General features: G+C 45.7%; 1 protein-coding gene across 1 annotated transcript; it reads right to left on the reverse strand.

Moving 5' to 3' along the window:
• Positions 1-9,048: 9,048 nt before the first annotated feature.
• Positions 9,049-12,371, reverse strand: LOC107046298. Its single transcript, XM_015268891.1, has 4 exons — positions 11,738-12,371; positions 10,483-11,585; positions 9,807-9,954; positions 9,049-9,440 (listed from the first exon to the last, which is right to left on the reverse strand). The coding sequence occupies exons 1-4, from the start codon at positions 12,369-12,371 to the stop codon at positions 9,049-9,051; spliced, it is 2,277 nt and encodes a 758-aa protein (XP_015124377.1).
• Between the last annotated feature and the right edge of the window lie 813 nt (positions 12,372-13,184).

Consider the following 13,184-nt stretch of genomic DNA (forward strand, 5'->3'; position numbering starts at 1 on the left):
GGGCTTGCAAACAATCCCCGGAAACTCTGATGCATATTTTGTTGGCTTGTCCGACATATGCTATCACGAGATATATTCATCATTATAATGCGGCATTGAGAGTGCTGTATTACCATTTGCGGCACTCCTATGGGATAGACAGAACACCACTGCTGCCATATGCTCCAGGGGATATTGAGTCCGTTGTCGTGAATGAGAGGTGTAAGATTTACTAGAGCTTCTCGTTTGCGACCGTCAAGCCAATCGATGCAATGAAGCCTGATATCGTCCTCGATTTTGATGAAAAGATCATCTATGTCATTGAGTTCTCAGCTCCAGCTGAGAGCAATATCACAGTGAAAGAAGAGGAGAAGCGGCTCAAGTACCAACCACTCCTGTATGAACTACACCAACTTAACCGAGGATTCAAAGTGAAGTTGATTGTCCTCATCATAGGCTCTTTAGGGGGGATGAAGCAGTCTTTCATATCAGCGCTCAAAGTCATCCCGGCCTGTAGACGTAATGCTTATATATTGGCCGGTCAGATGCAGAAAGCTGTCATCCTTGGGTCCCTCCGTTTACTTAGGCAGCACGACTGTGGACTGCAGTAGAGCTCACCCTCTGGTTCGAGGCAGCATTGCTGCAGAGCGATTAGGAAATGTTTGTATGGCTTAGCTTGCTGAGTGGTTTTTGAGGTTAAGTCGGAGCCCTCGAGCATCACCGAGCGATCTCTTGACAGAGTTTAAAAAAATAATAATAATAATAGGATATGGCGTAGGGATATTCGCGTGCGCATCACCCAGCTGGATGGTGTCCCATTCTGCTGCAATAGCCGATTGGCGTAGGAAAGTTGGCGTGCCCATCGCCCAGCGGGATGGTGTCCCATTCTGGTGCAATCGCCGATTGGCGTAGGGAAGTATTGGCGTAGGGAAGTTGGCGTGCCCATTGCCCAGCGGGATGGCGTCCCATTCTGCTGCAATAGCCGATTGGTGTAGGGAAGTATAGGCGTAGGGAAGTTGGTGTATCCATCGCCCAGCTGGATGGTGTCCCATTCGGCTGCAATAGCCGCGAAAGTTGCGGGTTAAGCACCTGTAGCGTCCAATACCCGGTTCCAACATCGCATCGCGGCGGAGCCCCCCACAACCGGTCTCTCTCAGATGGAGACCGTGGATCAGTTGGGAGGGATAACAGATCTGGATCCAATGGTAACGACTTGGCTTTCCACAGGATTAAGTGGTCGGAGGAGCTCAAGCAGGACCTCATGCAATGTTGGGTAGATAGTCAGCTGGCGCAGCGAGGATACATGGCGAGGATGTGGGACTTGTGGTGTGCGATGCATCCCGAGTATGCGCATTGTACCATGCAACATCTTCAGGATCAGGCCAGTCGCTTGCGTCGGCAAGGATATGATTTGCTCGTTGTTCCCGGGCGACTATCCGGTGGTAGTTCTCCAGAATTTCTGTCAGAAGCGACGATCCTCAGCCGGAGCAGCCTACCCAGCAGTGTGATAGGGTGTCGGAGAGAGCTTCAGGGAATTATGGGACAAGGGGGGGGAGAGTCACAGGGAAGTTCTGCTGTCAGCCTGAACAACTGGCATTAGAGAATGAGGCATTGACTGCTGGCCTTCCCGCAGACGTTGACGTGCTCAGCGTGAATTGGGCTGTATATGATGCAGCGCTCCGTCTGAAGCCGCCGACCCCTAGAATGAGGTCGTTTGAGGTCTTCACCTCATGAGGTTCATCTTCATGAGGAGGCGCATTGCGCAGCTCCAGGGGAAGATCGAGGAGGCTCGGAAGCAGGCGTCGCAAATTCAGTGTGTTATTGATTTCATTGTAAGTGGTCGGCATTTCACGTCCTGCATTCGCAAAATATCAGCAAATTTGCGGTATCATCATCACACATTGAATAGGACAGTCCTTCTTGTTATCAAGGAGAGATTTGTCGAGAAAGTACGCATTCTAGGGGCCACAAAACGCTCCCTAGAGAAACAGTTACGGCGAGTGGTGGACAACTCTGTCTTTCACTCCGATCCCAATCGTTGGTTCGATCCGCCAGCGCCTGCATCCGATAGGATGCCTTCAGTGGAGCAAGTTGAGTTCTGGGGAGGGCTATACGGCCAGGTTCCTCATCTCATGGTGGAGACTCCAGCCCTTAAAGAGTTTCGCGCATTTTGTCAAGTACATCATCGGCAGTGCGCGGAATTCACCCCAGTCAGGAGGAAATTTAAGCTGCGCTACGGGGTATGAAGAACCACGCTGCTCCGAGTCCCAATGGCATCAACGCCTTTTGGTGGAAGAGGTTAACCTCTGTTCATAGCCATCTAGCTCGGATATTCACGTCGTTTATCGATGGAAGTGCATTGCTTCCTGAGTGGTTGGTGGTGGGGAGAACTGTGCTGCTCCCGAAGAAGGGAGACTTGTCTGATCCGGTGAATTATCGGCCAATCACGTGCCTCAATACGTTCTACAAGCTCTTCACGGGTGTCTTGCATGAGCGTATCTTACACAACGTACAACCAGTGTGACAGCAGATTTATGAATAACGTGGGGCGAAGCGGTCGCGGTCCGGTTGCAAAGCGAGTTTACTCGTCCGTCGCTGCGTATTGCGGGATTCGATGCAGTTTCGTCGCCACCTGTCAGTGGCCTGGGTCAACCATCGTAAGGCATTTGATAGCACGAGTCATCAGCTCATCTTTCTGCTGTTGGAGTGTCTTGCAGTAGAAGATAATATAGTGAGATGCCTTAGAGATCTTGCACCGCTTTGGAGGACGCGCTTCACCCTAACATCTGGTGAGGGTCGGCTTACTTCAGGATTGGTGCAATTCAAGAGAGGAGTGTTTCAAGGTGACACCTTGAGTCCTCTCTTGTTCTGCATCTCACTGATGCCCCTGTCTGTTCCATTACGTGGTATTGGTGGGTACCAAGCCGAGAGACCTGGGGACAGGAGGCATCAGGTTAGTCATATATTTTATATGAATGACCTGAAGTTATTTGCCTCAGGAGAGCGGCAACTCAAGCTCCAGCTTGATGTTGTTGCGGTGTACTCACGAGCAGTCGGGATGACTTTTGGGTTGGACAAGTGTGCAGTTTTCCACATAAAGAGGGGGAAGGTTGGGGATGGGAGGGAAGAGATGCAGCTGGTGGATGGAAGCGTCATTCGACATCCTGGCGCCGAGGAGTCGTATAGATATCTTGGCTTTAATCAGCGATCCCTAGTGGACGTTGAAGAGGTCAAAGCAACTCTTCGTGAGCAGTATCGTCGGCGACTTTGAAAAGTCTGGAAATCAGAGCTTTCCGTCAAAAACAAAGTGGCCGCGACAAATATGTTCGCTGTTCCAGTTCTTCTGTACTCCTTTGGGGTGCTCAAATAGAGAAGGGATGAGGTGAAGCAGTTGGACTGAGATATTCGCAAGCTCATAAACATCCACAGGAGTCTGCATCCCCGGTCTTCGTATCCGCGTTTGTACTTCCCGCGGGACAGTGGAGGATGAGGACTTCTCAGTCTAGAGTCTCTCCGTGAGCGCTTGGTCCTTGGCTTGGCCTGTGACGCGATGAATGGCTTGGATCCTCTCTTCGATTTTGTTCATAATCATGAACTCCATGGGATTCAAGCCTTTCTGTATAAGGCAGCGGATACCGCGGCTGAGGCTCTTGGCTTGGAATTTCGTCGTGGCCGAGGTAGTCAGTTGGCTCGTATTTCACTAGCCAGCATGACTAAATCTCGGCGAAGAGCGACCATCGAGGAGGCGGAGCAGTCCACCTGGCTCCGTCAGCACGTTGACAGTTCCATGGCATATTTTTCCGTCATATGGAAAAACAGCGTCTGTCCGTCCAGCTGACTTTCTCTTTCTTGAAATCAGCTAGCTTGGTGTCCGGGACTGAGGGTTTCATTTGCGCGTGTCAGGATGGCATGATAAACACTCTTGTCTATCAAAGTAGCGTTATGGAGTTGCAAGTTCCAGACATTAGATGTCGGGCTTGCAAGCAATCCCCGGAAACTTTGATGCATCTTTTGTCAGCTTGTCCGGCGTATGCAATGACGAGTTATATCCACCGTCATAACGCGGCTTTGAGAGTGCTGTATTAGCACTTGCGGCACTCTTATGGTATATACAGGACGCCGGTGCTGCCTTATGCTCCAGGAGATATTGAGTCCGTCATCGTGAATGAGAGGTGTAAGATTTACTGGAACTTCTCATTTGCGACCACCAGGCCTATCGCTGCGACGAAGCCTGACACCGTCCTCTTCGATTTCGACGAGAAAATCATCTATGTCATTGAGTTCTCGGCTCCAGCCGAGAGCAATATATCCATAAAGGGAGAGGAGAAACAGCCCAAATACCAGCCCCTCTTGTTTGAGCCACGTCAGCTGAACCGAAGATTCAAGGTCAAGCTGATTACCCTCATTATTGGTTCTCTCGGCGGAATGAAGCAGTCCATCGTATCCGCGCTTGAAGTGATCCCAGCGCGTAGACGTAATGCCTCTATATTGACTGGCCAGATGCAGAAGGCTGTGATTCTTGGGTCCCTACGTCTACTTAGGCAGCATGATTCTGGATTGCAGTAGAGCTCACCCTCTGGTTGGAGGGAGCACTGCCGCAGAGCAATTAGAAAGAGTATGTATCGCTTCGCTTATAGTCCATACGCTGAAGGGGGTTTAGTATGTATTTTGAGAGGAATTCTTGAAACAAGATTTTTTTAATAGTTTTTGAGGTGCAGAATTCGAATTTCTTGGTGTGCCGGCGAAATTTTATCGCAAAAGCATTATTAGTAACAATTTAAATGTTTAAATGGCTCTCTCGCGGCCATTTTGGGTTACACGTGAAAAAAAACAAACAAAAAATGAGCTAGGATTCACAACGAATCCAATGGCGTTTGATTTTTTCAAATATTCCAAATAGTTTTTTTTATATGAATTTTGCAATTCAACACGCCGCGCTCTCATTGAAATCCCCCGCCAGTAGGCTCACCACTGGACGTTTCGGCACTATTAACATCATAAAAATGACGTCACACTTGAAAATGCTCATTACAAAACGATTTTGCAATAAGAAACACAGACAACGGTGTTTATTTTTTTGAAATATCTTCATAAACTAACAAGATATCGATATTTTAACACGTCCAGCGGGTGCACCATTTGAACCGAATACCATGGAGGCCGCCTCCGTAGGTTTGAGGGTCTTTGACATTCACAAAAGCGGTCGCCTTTGAGAAAATTGAAACGGAAATCGTTGCACAATTAACAGCGAGTAGAGTGACGTTTGATTTACTTCAATTGTTATTCAATTGTTATAAATCAATGAGATATCATCGTTTAAACGTGTATAATCCCTATTATACGCAGGTATAGTCGATGCACTTGAGATGGAAGAGGGAATTGAAGTTCCAGGGATAATTAAGATATCTCCTATTTTATTGAACATTTTTCAAACAAATAAATTTGTCATTATTCACCAATAACTATTTCCCAAATTGGTTGGAATATATTGACATTGAATATCACATTGAGTCGACGTGTGAATAAAAATTTCCACACCGTCATAACTATTGAATAAATACTGCAAAAATAATTTTTATTTATGGTGTTTTTCCCCATAGGCTTGATGTTTATAATTTGTGATGCTTTGTTACCCTTTTCGTTTCATCTTCATACCTGAAAGGCTGATTTTTGCCTGGTATTTTTATTGCCCGGACATTCCTACAATCAGACAACACGTGTTCGCCGTATGAGCCTAGCGCCTGACTCGCAACTTTTCCCTCTCTTCCTCCACTTTTTTTTGCCAATTTTTTCATACTGGATTTTGAAGCTTGGAAAATGTCCACGACCCTCCAAGGTAGGTACCTCCTTGTTATGTCCAGAATAATTTTCAGATTTTCCCAAAATATATTTTTAACTCAATCAAGGAAGAAAATGTTATTTCAAGAGTTCTATAAACTCCCCGGAATACACACGGGTCATTCCACCCTCGATAAAGTTGAAAAGTACGACATTTCGCAATTTCTTTCCGAAACCGTTCGATGTCGAAATAAATGCATCAGCGCAATCGTTAAACTTATCGCCTCATGGCAACATCAAAAATCTTCCACGCAGAGCCATCGAAAAGAAAAAGAATCAACCTTCGGTCGTCGACCGGTCGCACAAATGCTTAACCCACAATTATTAGGTACCCCTCTAAAAATTAAAAAAAAAAAACAGAATCAAACTGCCTTCTAAAAACTAGGAAGAAGCCCGTCATTCTCCACCTTTGATAAAAATCGAAAAACTTCAATCCGTGAAATTGGTCTCTCAGTTTTCACCCCACTAGAAAAATAGACTTTCTTTTTTGGCAACTTATGTGAAAAAGGTGATATAGTGAAAAACTGACTGGGCAAGCCGTAGCCTTAAACCGAAATTAGTGTTTTGTCGTGATTTATTTTGGAAACGAACTCCCTATAATACCTTTTTTCAAATCGTTAATTAGTGAACATTGATTTGTGAACTTTAGAAATTTAGTAAATCGAAAGAATAGTTAACAGTGCAAATTGGAAGAAGAAAACTACGAAAACTCGTAGAACCTGGAGGACCATTAGGCGTCACAGCAACTGCTGGATTAGCTGATCAAAGAGTTGAGTGTTCGACAAGTAGTAAGTCGAAGAATCCACAAAAATATTCAAAAATATTAGTACCTATCGAACTTAGAAATTTTCCAGATTTAGTAATTAAATTATTCTATTATTATATTTATTCTTCTTCTTCTAGTAATTAAATGCAATCCTTTTATAAAATTTAAGATCAAATCGAATTCAGTTGAAGTTAGAGTGGAATTATAAAGAGAGTAAAAGCTATTGTATCTTAATTATGTATAATTAATTTTCACTTGTAATAAATCGAAAGCAGGATTTCAGTAGTTCGGTGTTCTTATAATTTTTGGCAATCCTTTCGAAATAATCCCAATCCGATAAAATCCCGCAATAAACCCTGATAACCTTTGTACACTAAATTACATTATTGATTAAACAAAATTATTGATAAAAGTCAAGCAAGAGGTAAGTAAATTTAGCGTCGTCCCAAAAAAAAAGAATGAAAATAAAACTCAAAGTGAATATGAACTGAAAACTCTTCACTTTGTTAGAATTCAATTTGTTGGTTTGGAAATTAAATCTACAAAAATTCCACGTTGCCTCTGATGCTTAGCAACGTCTCCGGACATAATACTCCTAAAATTTTCATCAGTTTCCTTCGGGATGTTATGTCCGGAGAAAGATTTTAGCGTCGAAAGGACATGTTTTAATTGTCACATTAAAATCAAAGCTAAAATTATTAGATTTTATAATTATTGGATGACGCAAAGTTTTATCCTCTTACCTTTTTCTAAAATATAAAGGAAAAGGGTTTGATTTAGGGATAGGGTTTGAGTTGAGACTAATTACTAATCAGAAAATTTGGAGTTGTAATGGGAATCAAATTTGAATTTAAATATATTTTGAATAACTATGCGGTTTACAAAAACATAAGCGTGATTTTACGGAAATCTATGTAGTTAAAATTCCTACCTCTGGAATGATCTGCAGGATTCAAATTTGGGTTTACAAATTTTGTTACTCACAATTATGTCTGTTTTTGATAAATTAATCGATTTGATTGTAGATCCGTGGGTAAATCCGTAATTTTCTCACCAGCAATTAGTCGTGCTAAAGGCTATTATGGATACTTTCACGGAAACACTTTCTTCTACTCGTTGATATTTTACTAAATTTAGACAGTTGAATTCCAAGAGTTTAAGAGTTTGTTTGCGACTGTCTACAACGCGTCACAATGGACGAATTCCTTATTTGTAAGAAAAGTCACCACTCTCGATGAAAGAAATTTCATTCCCGGATAACTTCAATTGTTCGTAACTTACTATTAATTCAGTTATATCCCGCGTAATCGAAGGAAGGATTGAAAAACCGAACCGATTAAATGAACTATTTCCACCAGAATTGTTACTGCTCCGTCGCTGCTTCAAGACTGCTTAGTTTTGGTTTTTCTGACATTTTTATATGAATTTTGGGGTCACTTGTCACATTGGCTCCGACGAGTCCATTTTTAATTGGTGGAAAATGTCGTATTGTAGGATTAGCGATGGTCGGGAGTAACAAATCACTACTAAACGAATAAACAATTTAATAATATATTTATTCGCCGAAGCGTCCGTCTCAACAAGTACAATGAATATTGATTTGATGCTCAGTTGCGCTCGATACAATGGATGCCGATCAACTGCCAATGGCTCCTGTGCGATAGGACGCCGTGATAAAATAATTCGGTAGAGGCGCGAAATGTAATCCTCTATTATTGTGTTGGTGTATCCGTGAGAGGACAGCAACGAAATACTAAATGCCTGAGGTGGACGTCAGACTGTCTCCTCAGTTAGGATGTAGCGAGGCGCTACATGTCTCCCCTGCTGGGAGAAAAACGTAGTTTTTTAGAGAATTGAAACAAAAACAAAAAAATTAAATTTGCTCAACGACAGGATAGCGTGGAAATTCTCTGCTGTCTCCCGGGCGTCGTAATGCTCGAGTCCGGAGGTTGCCTGGGGTCGTAAGTCCGTGTTTCCAATCGGTCGTTAAAAGTGACCCTCCTGGGCTGGCCAGAGGTTCCTACCGCCGTGCCTGCTGTTGCTTGCTGTTGTTGCCGCGATTGATATCGTGGACAAGCTTCTGCAGGAAGCTGCCGAACCTGTTCCATCTCCTCGGGAAGAATGAACGCTGGTTTGAGGCGGTCGATAGAGATAGGAACGTCTTGAAGATAGTTGCCTCTCCCTAGTGACCTACAGTGGACAACAAAATGTCTATCGTGCCTGCTGACGACGCGATATGGTCCAGAGTATGGAGCTGCGGTAATCGGTCCTCCAGTCTCTGTCCTGATGAAGACATGCGTGCAATCGGCAAGGCTCTTGTGGACGAAAGTTGGCTTGGTTCCGTGACGAGACATCTCAGTGGGTGCTACCGCCGCGAAATGTCTACGGAGATCCCGCAAAACCTCCGGAGCTGCTCGATCGTTCGTTGGTGTAAACAATTCACCTGGAAGCCGAATTGCTTCTCCCTAGGTGAACTCAGCAGGTGTGCTTTCAACATCAGGTTTCCAAGCGGTGCGGAGTGCTAACAAAACCAACGGCAAAACATCATACCAGCTATCGCCGTGGCAGAGAAGTGCAGCTTTCAACTGGCGATGCAGTCTCTCCACGAGTCCGTTAGCCTGGGGATGAATTGGCGTAGTAAGCTTGCGTCGAATGCCCAACATCTCTGTCAGACGTCGGTAAATGTCCGCGATAAACTGGCCTCCTCTGTCTGATGTGATCCTGAGAGGTACTCCAAACCTGGCGATCCAGTGATAGAGAAGTGCACGAACTACTGTTTCTGTCCTGATGTCCGGTAGTGGCACCACCTCTGGATACCGTGTAAACCTGTCTATAATTGTGAGACAGTCCTTGAACCCTTTCGACAACGGTGAAATAACCAAGTCGACATGAATATGCTCGAATCTTTGGGACGGTAAAGCAAACTCAGCGAGAGGTGCTGCGACATGCCTCGATACTTTATTTTTCTGACACGACAGGCAATGACGAGTCCAATCCAAACAGTCCTTACTCATACCTGGCCAAACGAAACGATCGGCGATAAGCTTCCGAGTTCCTTTCCCTCCGGGGTGCGCGAGCGAATGCATGGAGAGAAAAACTTGCCTCCTTAAAGGCCCCGGCACATACGGACGAATCGTGCCCGACGCTGAGACGTCTCAGTACAATCTAATGTCCGAACCTGGGAAGCGGAGTAGCTGTAAATTAAGACTGTTGTTATTGTTACCTTCAAGCAGCTGACGAAGTTCAAGATCTTCTCGCTGTGATTGAGCGAGTTGTTGATTGTCGATCGCCTGGGACACTGCCTCGATACGAGACAAAGCGTCAGCTACCACGTTATCATCGCCAGCTACGTGTACGATATCAGAGGTAAACTGGCCAATGAAATCCAGTCTTCTACACTGTTGCCTTATCCGGTTTCTGATGGAAAGCATGCGTCAAGGGTTTGTGATCCGTGTAGATCGTAATATGTTTTCTCTCGAAAATGTGCCGAAAATGGATGATCGCCTCGTAAATCGCTTCTAACTCTCGATCGTAAGTCGCATGATGACATTCGGAGAGAGCAAGCTTCTTGCTGAAGAAGGGGAGTGGCTGCCAACCATCCTGATGTCGTTATTGAAGGACGGCGCCAATTGCGTGATCCGATGCGTCGGTGAACACAGCCCACTCAGCGTGCACGTTTGGATGTGACAGATGAGTGGCTTCAGCCAGTGCCCTTTTGCTTGCATCGAAAGCAGCCTCCATCTCCGGTGTCCAATTCACCGGATGCTTTCCTTTAACGGCAGGTCCCCTGTGTGCTGCGTTGAGAGGNGGTCCGCAGGGGGCTTGATCCCCTGTGCGTTGATGGTATGCCCAAGGAAAACCACCTCCGGTTTGCCAAGGACAGACTTCGCTACATTTACCACCAGACCGAAATCCTCCAAACGTTGGAACAGTTGCCTCAGATGATCTAGATGTTGCTCAGGTGTCTCAGAGGCGACGAGAATATCATCGATATACGGAAATAGAAACGGCAGATCCCTTGTGACTTCATTGATTAAACGCTGAAGCGTCTGAGCAGCGTTGCGCAGACCGAAAGTCATGAACGGGAACTCGAATAGCCCAAAAGGAGTTATTATGGCCGCTTTCTGGATGTCTTCAGCTGCTACCGGAACTTGATTAAACACCTTCACGAGATCGATAGTCGAAAATATCGTGGATCCGTAAAGATTTGCGACGAAATCCTCAAGATAGCGAACGGGATACTTATCCGGGATCGTCCGATCATTCAGGCCCCGGTAATCACCACACGGTCTCCATTCTCTATTTTTCTTAGGAGTCAAATGAAGAGGCGAAGACCATGGTCCTTGACCGCGCCTAGCGATGCCGAGCTTCTGCATATTCGAAAACTCAGCCTTTGCTATAGCCAGCTTATTTGGTAGCAAACGTCTTGGTCTGGCCGATACTGGTGGGCCGGGAGTAGTCCTAATGTGGTGTTGCGTCATATGCTTGGTGTTTCGAAGGAGTCCCTCCGGCTTCGTTATGGCAGGGAACTTCTTCAGTAGGGCTACGTAAGATGAATCCTCTTCAATCGTCTGGAGTCTGACTGAGAACGACTCGAATTTAACCAGCTGTCCATCTGTTGAGAGACCAGTGGTGCTATCAATAAGTCGTTGATTCTTGAGGTCAGGCAGAAGACCGTAATGATGCAGCAGGTCAGCGCCAATAATATACCTCGAAACGTCAGCTTCAATAAAACGCCACTTGATTTCCTTGCGTAGGCCAAGATCGAGCAGGATCGGAATGTAGCCATAAGTATTGATCAGAGTGTTGTTGGCTGCGAACAGCTGATAACCAGACCCGTCCTTTTTCCGAGAGTGCGCCCGGCGAGGACACACTGAAACGTCGGAACCGGTATCCACTAGGTACTGTGCCTTGGTGGACCTATCGGTGACAAAGAGGCGACGGGATGTTAATAAAGAGCTGCATTCCGTCGCTAACAACTCTCCCTGGAGTTTCCCTGGTACTGACAACCCGGAAGGCACTTTCGTGCCCTGTCACCAAATCTGAAATGGTACCAGCAAGCGTTAGAGTTGTTTAATACCTTTCGAGAATTGGAGCGTCTGCGAGAATTGTTGCGACCATTGGGTGGCCCTCTTGAGCGAGAACGCGACTCACGCAGCTGCATCGCAGCTACTGTAGCCTTCAAACTCTCCAGCTCATCACGAAGCGCAGAGTTGACCACATTACTCGACGAGGCCGAAATAGCTGCAGTCTGATGAGGTTGAAAGACCTCATGGACCCTATCAGCCAGTTTCGCCAGGTTCTCCAACGAAGCGTCATCCTGGGCAGCAAGCGTCGCTCTAGTCTGCTCCGGAAGGTGAGACAGCCAGCGTGTCTTTAAGACCTCCTCATCGATACCTGGAACCAGAGCCTTTAAATGCCTAAGATGCTTCGAGGGTGTACGATCTCCAAGATTCTCATTGTCCAGCAGTCGTAATAAATTCATTGATCTTGGCGTGGTAAAACATCGAATTAATTCATTCTTCAATGTTTGGAATGGGGTATTAACTGGTCTAGCAATAATGAGATCCTCGACCTCTGCTGCATAGACCGTATCAATTAGCGGAACAGTTTTATTATACTTATCGATCTCCGTCACTATTCCAAGATCGGTAAACTGGGTCTCCAGTTGAGCAAACCACAGCTGAGGTTTATCAGGGTTGAATGGCCTTGCGACGAGCTTAGGTTGCATCACGGCTGCAGCTGCTAAAAATGCGTTGTGTGTGGGGAGCTCCTGGACACCCGGCATCATGAACCACGAAAATTACTTGACAATTATTTACCGAAAAATCGCGGTAATCGATAAATTAAAAAAAAAAATTAGCACGTGTCGTCACTCTNGCACGTGTCGTCACTCTTGCGAAGTCGTTAAAGTCTTCACATACACCAGCACAGCACAGCGTCTATAGGGTGCTCAGCAATGTGCCAGCGAGATAGAGAGAGACGGACGACCAACCCTCAAGTATCCCCACTTGTTCACTCACTTGCCGCGAGAGAAAACGCTGGAGAACAGGTAGAGCGGGGAATAAGGTGCGAAAATCACCGAGGGTAAACGCAATTACCCGAAGGGGTGTGCGCGCGCGTTGTGGGCGGGGCGTATAACGATGAGGAAGACGCCGAGAATCGATTTTCCACCGACTCAACGACGCTAAACCGAGACCCCCCACGACGCCATATTGGGCATTGAAAAATAAAGCCACACGCGAAAAACGTTATGCGTTAATTTGCAAGTTTAGATTGATTTTATGCACTCGCGACGACAGCCGCTGCCTGGGAAAAATGCTCGCGACGTTAACCACCGGTAACAGGGTGAAATAAACGCGCGAGATATGAGAAAAAAATTTCATTGTAAAGGCACGCGCACTCGCGAGGCACTTGTTGCACTGCCTTTGAATTAATTAATTAAACGCGAATATCACGTCGGGGTCACCAATGTAGGATTAGCGATGGTCGGGAGTAACAAATCACTACTAAACGAATAAATAATTTAATAATATATTTATTCGCCGAAGCGTCAGTCTCAACAAGTACAATGAATATTGATTTGATGCTCAGTTGCGCT

This window comes from Diachasma alloeum, unplaced genomic scaffold, assembly GCF_001412515.2.
Source record: "Diachasma alloeum isolate Michigan unplaced genomic scaffold, Dall2.0 Dall_scaffold_01285, whole genome shotgun sequence".
NCBI classification, from domain to species: domain Eukaryota; kingdom Metazoa; phylum Arthropoda; class Insecta; order Hymenoptera; family Braconidae; genus Diachasma; species Diachasma alloeum.